The following is an 8,045-nucleotide window of genomic DNA, read 5'->3' as shown; positions in this document are numbered from 1 at the left end:
ATTTTTTGCAATGATCACTCAAATGTGGTGTTCAAACACTTATAATGACGTGACAGAGATACGTAATGGAGGCAGGGCATTTAACAATTTAACAATAAACGTTATTATCCAAAATGAGTCTGACATCAGTGCACTGAACAGTAAAGTTGAAGTTTTTTCAACTTTAATTCAATTCAATTCCATTCAGCTTTATTCTGTTAAAGTTTATTTCATCTTGGAACATTCATTCACGGATTTTAACCACCCGTAACTCCCGAACCCCGAGGGCTAACGACGCGGGGGTGGTCTCATTCGAAAGCGGGCCTCTAGATGTACTCTCGATTACGGGGGTAACCTCTTTGCTTGTGACTTGAGTAACACTGTTTGCTTAACTGGTTGAGGGTTCACTGTGCGCTCCTGTATAGTTTGTGTTACGCAAACTTTCATTTGCCAAAGCTGTATTGCATTGTAGCAGATTCATTAAACAGTCCACACAGAAATGTGCTAAATGATGAAAGGACAGCTCATCAATTTGTTCCCATCGGCCGATAATATCGGCAAAATGATATATCGGTCGGGCTCTACTGTTTTCTATGGTCATTTCAATGCTTTCTACATCTATAATGACCCCTTTTATGAATGGGTAACCTCTTTGCTTGTGACTTGAGTAACACTGTTTGCTTAACTGGTTGAGGGTTCACTGTGCGCTCCTGTATAGTTTGTGTTACGCAAACTTTCATTTGCCAAAGCTGTATTGCATTGTAGCAGATTCATTAAACAGTCCACACAGAAATGTGCTAAATGATGAAAGGACAGCTCATCAATTTGTTCCCGCAAATGGAAGATTTAAAATAACACACATACACATGTATCATCAATGTTAAAACTTCCCACTTTTCTGTAGAAGCGACGACAAAGGTCGGCCTACCATCATTTTGTTTGCAGATGCCGCTTGCTTTTATATTTCGTACCCAATGAAAAACATTCAAGCATTTTTAACCCTGGTTAGCCTGACATATAAAATGATAATCAGGAAAAAAAATCCCTTGTTTAAATGAAACAGTTTTTTGAACATTTAAACAAAATCTAAAAAGTTGTAAAAAATCTAAAAATATATGTTTTTGAGTATCATATTTGATACATCAGGCGTCTATGGCTCATATAGTATGATATAGTGAGAATATGGATCTCGCATTCCATACAAAAAAAGAAAAGAAAACCCCAGTTTGATTCAAAAGCCCAAAATGAGCACAAATATGACATTTAGTGCAGATGCTGATTGATATTTTATATTGTCAAAAATATTACATTTTGATAGTTTGTAATGTAAATCAATAGGATCAACTTGCATCAGACTATTTACATAAAATGTATATAAATATCAGTTGTCACTGTGTGATTCACAATAATATGTCTTAGTAAGATGCAGTGCAATACAATGATGATTGAGAGATTAACAAATAAACGTTCCTCAAAAGCCTGATGATCATATTTGATGAAAAAAAATATTAAGTAAACCTAATGTGCTTCCGTCCAGTAAGTGTTCATCTTAAAATATTACTAATAGCAATATAAAAGTTATTCTTACACTTACTTTATAGAAATCACCAAAAATTTCACAGCAAAAAAAACAAACATGTACCACGATCAAAAGGTGGACATTTTCACAACTTTACTAAAAGGCCTTTTACTTCACTAAAACTAAAATACTATAAAAGTATAAAATCTGATGACAGAAGGCATGTAGTAGATTGGGTGCATCATGTTTTTCAGTAAAGTTTTGATCATGTTGATAATTTAGTGGACTTCGAAATTTGCATATCAAATATGATACAGTTGGTTTTAAGTGCTCTAATACTTTTTTAGGGCCTTTTGTATTAATTTTGAAACCTTTACTATAAAGTGTTGCGCTTTGCATGGAAGTGTACTCATGGTTAAAAATAACATGAATTATTTGTCTTCCAGATACTCCAAACAGCCGGACTTATTCTTCCCGTCCCAGCCCTCAGAGTATGCATTTTGGAAATCCATTTGACCTTTTTCATTATTCACTTGATATCACTCTTCTCATGTTTCATATAGTCCATATTTTGTAAATCATGACTGACGTCATTCATGCCCATTTTGTGCCATTAGCATGGCTTGCAGGTTTGTTAAAACCTTTAAGTAAAAACCTTTAGCCTGAATGCCTGACGCTGACCTAAATTTGTTAGCTGTATGTAGTGCTCTGATGTGAGGCTAGCCGGTTACGCTCTGTTCTGAGAACATTTCTATGTTCTGAGAGAAACTGGACGTTGTGTTCCAGAAACCTACACGTGTGGAGCCTGTGGAATTCAGTTCCAGTTCTACAACAACCTCCTGGAGCACATGCAGTCCCATGCTGGTGAGTGAGCCCAGAAAATGAAACAATTTTCAGCTGTGAGCTCATCCAAATTTGGACTCACTCTGTTTTGTTTACATTATTTCTTTGCATCACCACTTGGGTAACAGTTTTATGCAAAGGGCACATTTTTACAGACTGCATTATGTGAGCACTGCATAATATGCATGTGCTTTTTGCTCTGTATGATCAGTAAATTGAACATCTTTACTCATCACTTATTCATAGGCGTGCATGGAGTCATTCATTTGGTCAAGTTCACACTCCCAGCATACCTGTTTGTTTAACAGGGTTCCCATTGTCATCAAAAAAAAGGCCTAACTCGTATGATGTTTTCATCAGCGGAACACAGACGTATATATTAAAAAAATGTTTTAGCTCCATATTATGAAAGTCAACGAGCTCCAAAAGGTTCAAGCCAAACAAAAGTCTTGGAATGTCTGCAGTCAAAAGAAAACAAAATTATGGCTCACAACTAAAACATTTAACAGGCTTGAATTTGTAAGTTCAGTTTCTTTCAAATGAAATCCAAACAAAAACTAATGGAAAAGCCATGCAAAATTATTGGTCATTGGGGACCCTCTTGGGCTATTTTAGAATGCTCAGGTCAATTCCACAGATTTTCTGTCAAAATCATCTCAGAAAATCTGAAAATTGTTAATTCTGTGTGGAACTTGATCAATTGATCATTCTCATTTGTAAGTTGTTTTCACCCCTCAATGAGTTTCTCTTATTGGTTTTCATTGAATACCTATGCTTTTCCCAAGAATGAGTACATAATGTGTTTCCTTTCTTCCTTCTGTTTTAATCCCCTTTTAGCTGATAATGAGAACCATGTTAAAGATGAGTCTCCGAAGCCTTGCCAAGCGCCTGTGGCTACACAGGAGCAGATGTGGAAATCTCCTCAGCCGGCACAACAGAGAAACCACGTACCGTCTTTTCGTGAGTTCTTTCTTACCAGCATTACCAGAATCCATTCACACTTGATTCACGACACACTCAATTAAGTGTATTATTTGCTTGGGCCTGTAAATTAAAGCTATTAAAGCTAACCAGTTACTATGTTTTTCGACTGCTGTTGTTAGTAACTTTGTTATGGTTGTAAATTAATGTAAATTAATGCAGGTGTTCTTGCTGATTTTCTACATTTATTTGGGAATCAGGGATGGCTCAGATTAATCCACAGCATGCACTTCTTGAGTTTTATTTACAGATTCATAAAAGGAAAAAGTGCCATACTTGTATGTGTCTCAGCAATTTTTAACTATATTTTTGGTTTTGATTATATGATGGGTTGCAGTTGTTGAGTCAGTTAACTCGTAAAGATAACTTAGCCTAATTTATGTGTCTCATTCTGCTTTTGCAGAGAACAGATTACTTCCAGAAAAGGAGAGACAACAAGTGGCTGAACGTTTGCTGAGAGTAATGTGCGTAGACCTCGGCCTTCTTGGCGTCCTCAGCAGCAAAGACTTCCTGAAGCTTGCGCAGACCCTGGTGGACACAGGTTCACGTAATGGGGCCTACTCCATTCGTGAAGCCCTCGGAGATATGAGCTCGCTGGCATTAAAACAGCTCCCCCGTATGTACAATCAGGTCAAAGTGAAAGTTACCTGCGCCCTGGGGTCCAACTCTTCCTTGGGTATTGCAGTGACCTGCCATTCCCAGACTTTAGGACCAGACTCCTGCTATTTGCTGACAGCGTATCAAGTAGAGGGAGTGCGACTCCGACGCTATGTGCTGGGACTCAAGGAGGCCTCTTTAAGGGAGAGTCCTGAGCAGATACACCACTGGGTCCAGAATGTTCTGTCAGAGTTTGTCATGTCAGAAATCCGAACAGTCTACGTGACAGAGCCACGCTTGTCTTCGTTAGCCTTTTGCGGTCGCACCGGAATTGGCCTTCGTTGCACAGGTTGCTCTCTAACAGCCACGGTTCAGGCTGTTCTCGGTCGCCGCAACTTGCAAGCACGAGGGCTCCGTGAACTAGGAGAGCTTCTAGCTACCTGTCGTGACATTGCTGCGACGACCAGCTTCAGTCATGAAGAAAAAGCTGCGGAAGAGCCTGCCGCACCGCCCTGCTGGGATGCAGTTGCAGAGGCCTTGCTCAAGGTTCACGAGAACTTTGAGGCCACCTGTGAAGCGTACGGCCGTTCGAAGAGCATAATTTTAGAATGCGCAGGTCAATTCCACAGATTTTCTGTCAAAATCATCTCAGAAAATCTGAAAATTGTTAATTCTGTGTGGAACTTGATCAATTGATCATTCTCATTTGTAAGTTGTTCAATGAGTTTAATGAGTTTCTCTTATTGGTTTTCATTGAATACCTATGCTTTTCCCAAGAATGAGTACATCCTTTCTTCCCTTTCTTCCTTCTGTTTTAATCCCCTTTTAGCTGATAATGAGAACCATGTTAAAGATGAGTCTCCGAAGCCTTGCCAAGCGCCTGTGGCTACACAGGAGCAGATGTGGAAATCTCCTCAGCCGGCACAACAGAGAAACCACGTACCGTCTTTTCGTGAGTTCTTTCTTACCAGCATTACCAGAATCCATTCACACTTGATTCACGACACACTCAATTAAGTGTATTATTTGCTTGGGCCTGTAAATTAAAGCTATTAAAGCTAACCAGTTACTATGTTTTTCGACTGCTGTTGTTAGTAACTTTGTTATGGTTGTAAATTAATGTAAATTAATGCAGGTGTTCTTGCTGATTTTCTACATTTATTTGGGAATCAGGGATGGCTCAGATTAATCCACAGCATGCACTTCTTGAGTTTTATTTACAGATTCATAAAAGGAAAAAGTGCCATACTTGTATGTGTCTCAGCAATTTTTAACTATATTTTTGGTTTTGATTATATGATGGGTTGCAGTTGTTGAGTCAGTTAACTCGTAAAGATAACTTAGCCTAATTTATGTGTCTCATTCTGCTTTTGCAGAGAACAGATTACTTCCAGAAAAGGAGAGACAACAAGTGGCTGAACGTTTGCTGAGAGTAATGTGCGTAGACCTCGGCCTTCTTGGCGTCCTCAGCAGCAAAGACTTCCTGAAGCTTGCGCAGACCCTGGTGGACACAGGTTCACGTAATGGGGCCTACTCCATTCGTGAAGCCCTCGGAGATATGAGCTCGCTGGCATTAAAACAGCTCCCCCGTATGTACAATCAGGTCAAAGTGAAAGTTACCTGCGCCCTGGGGTCCAACTCTTCCTTGGGTATTGCAGTGACCTGCCATTCCCAGACTTTAGGACCAGACTCCTGCTATTTGCTGACAGCGTATCAAGTAGAGGGAGTGCGACTCCGACGCTATGTGCTGGGACTCAAGGAGGCCTCTTTAAGGGAGAGTCCTGAGCAGATACACCACTGGGTCCAGAATGTTCTGTCAGAGTTTGTCATGTCAGAAATCCGAACAGTCTACGTGACAGAGCCACGCTTGTCTTCGTTAGCCTTTTGCGGTCGCACCGGAATTGGCCTTCGTTGCACAGGTTGCTCTCTAACAGCCACGGTTCAGGCTGTTCTCGGTCGCCGCAACTTGCAAGCACGAGGGCTCCATGAACTAGGAGAGCTTCTAGCTACCTGTCGTGACATTGCTGCGACGACCAGCTTCAGTCATGAAGAAAAAGCTGCGGAAGAGCCTGCCGCACCGCCCTGCTGGGATGCAGTTGCAGAGGCCTTGCTCAAGGTTCACGAGAACTTTGAGGCCACCTGTGAAGCGTACGGCCGTTCGAAGAGCACTGTGCCGCTCTTGCAAGGCCTGAACAAGCACCTGCTTGGCACGCTTGCATGTTTGCTTGCACCGCTAAGACAGGCAGCACAGGAGCTGAGTGTGGAACGCTGCCCCACGCTCCAACACGTCCTTCCCGTCTACCTCCGTCTCGAAAAACTTTTCACCTCCAAAGCCGGTGAAGCGGGTGCTGGCAGTAAGCTTTGCCACTACTTCCTGGAAGCCCTGAAGGAGAACTTCAAAGTGGAACGTGTCCATCAAGTCGCAATGATCCTGGATCCACAGCTGAAGCTGCGGCCAGTCCCTGCATACCAGCACGAGGACATTATATCAAGGGTGTGTGACATTGCTGCTAATATGAGGGAAGCCGGAAGCGGTGGTTCTGGGGGTACGTCTGTGGACGAGCGGGATAGTGAAGGACCGTCAGCACCCAAGCGTGGCCGCCTGGACTGTGGATTGGAGAGGCCATCGTGTGATGCTGAAGAGCCACAGGTACGAAAAGAGTTGTTCCAGTACCTCGGCGAACCACTTTTCAATGGCACAGGTGACCTGTTGCAGTACTGGAGTTCAGTGATGGACAGATACCCCAGGCTGTCGAGGTTAGCACTGTGGTTGCTGGCTGTACCGGCTGTAGCTGTGCATGGAGAGTGCGTGAGCATCTGCGAGCAGACCTTAGCTATGAAGAGAAAGCAGCAGGTCACTGCGGAGGAGATGAACAAGCTGGTCTTCCTCAAGAGTAATTTTGCTTGAGACTGCTCAGGGCTTTTAGCTAATGGCACCATAGACTGTTTGAAATGGAGACTTTTTGAATCAGATATACTGGTCACTTCACTTTACCCCTTCCAAAAATCTGATTTACAGTAAGTGTCTATCAATGAAGCACATGATAGAGATTTACTAAGGAAAGGTAGATTTACAACTAATTCACAAACAACCCTTCAGACTATACAGTAGCTTGGCATTGGCAGTTGCAACAGATGCAACTTGATGAAGATACAGTTTGCCCGAGGACACGGACGTGAACTTGTGTTTTCGATGTTTCAGTTGAATTACCACTTAAAATTGTGATGGTGTTTTTATCAGTATATGGTTCATCCATCTGTCTTTTCTTTCTGTGGAATCCATCTGAAATTCAGTCGATGGATTATTGAAATCATACACAACATACTTTCCATATAGTGAAGGAAAAAACGGGGTACTTAGAAAAAGCCATTTCTTTGCAATTACGCCTTTATAAAAACCACAAACACTCTTTGCTGTGACATCCAAACGATACCTCTCTTTAGTGATTTATCAGAGGGCAGATCAAGCTTGTAGAGGTGTAAGTCTTGTTGTAGGCAGGCCCTGATTCAGTAATTTCAGTTAACCGGTTTGAGTGTGTTAAGCTCTTGTTAAGCCTCAGGAGTGTAAGGCCAGCAGAACTCAAATTTATACTAGGGTCATATAGATGGTTTTGCAATTATTTATTTTATTTTATTTTATTTTGTCAGTTCTCACAATAACGTTGCAATAAATGTTCCGTAGCAGAAGTTATACTGTCAAGCTGACTTTGATGCCTTGCACCTTCGTAGCAGCCTTTTTTTTTCATTACAGCTCACTGGGATAATTTCCTTATACAATACAATCTGCAATACCTGAAACAGCCACTTAAACCCCAAGATTGGATCCCCAATAATATTGGGTCATAGAAGTATACAGTGGGGAAAATATTTATTTGATCCCCTGCTGATTTTGTATGTTTGCCCACTTACAAAGAAATGAAGGGTCTGCAATTTTTATGGTAGGTTTATTTTAATGTATTGAGACAGAATACCAATAAAAAAAAATCCAGAAAAACACATTATATAAAGGTTAGAAATTGATTTGCATTTCAGTGAGTGAAATAAGTATTTGATCCCCAACCAACCAGCAAGAATTCTGGCTCCCACAGATTGGTTATGTGCCCATGTGGAACACAGATTAGTCCTG

At 41.3% G+C, this 8,045-nt stretch overlaps 1 protein-coding gene across 1 annotated transcript in view; it reads left to right on the top strand.

Annotated features, from left to right (window-relative positions):
• The window catches only part of LOC107728236 (zinc finger protein 618-like), a 36,893-nt gene extending 29,090 nt beyond the window's left edge, over positions 1-7,803 (top strand). Inside the window, exons 10-13 of the mRNA XM_016538342.1 lie at positions 1,945-1,989; positions 2,285-2,362; positions 3,179-3,301; positions 5,296-7,803. Coding sequence (XP_016393828.1) covers positions 1,945-1,989; positions 2,285-2,362; positions 3,179-3,301; positions 5,296-6,827 — 1,778 coding nt within the window. The 3' untranslated portion in view covers positions 6,828-7,803. The remainder of the gene's footprint in view (positions 1-1,944; positions 1,990-2,284; positions 2,363-3,178; positions 3,302-5,295) is intronic.
• The last annotated feature ends 242 nt before the right edge of the window (positions 7,804-8,045 follow it).

Source organism: Sinocyclocheilus rhinocerous, unplaced genomic scaffold (genome assembly GCF_001515625.1).
Source record: "Sinocyclocheilus rhinocerous isolate Xijiao unplaced genomic scaffold, SAMN03320098_v1.1 scaffold1364, whole genome shotgun sequence".
In the NCBI taxonomy this organism is placed as follows: Eukaryota; Metazoa; Chordata; class Actinopteri; order Cypriniformes; family Cyprinidae; genus Sinocyclocheilus; species Sinocyclocheilus rhinocerous.
Note: the sequence above shows the minus strand (reverse complement) of the source record. Positions and strands in the feature narration are given on the sequence as shown.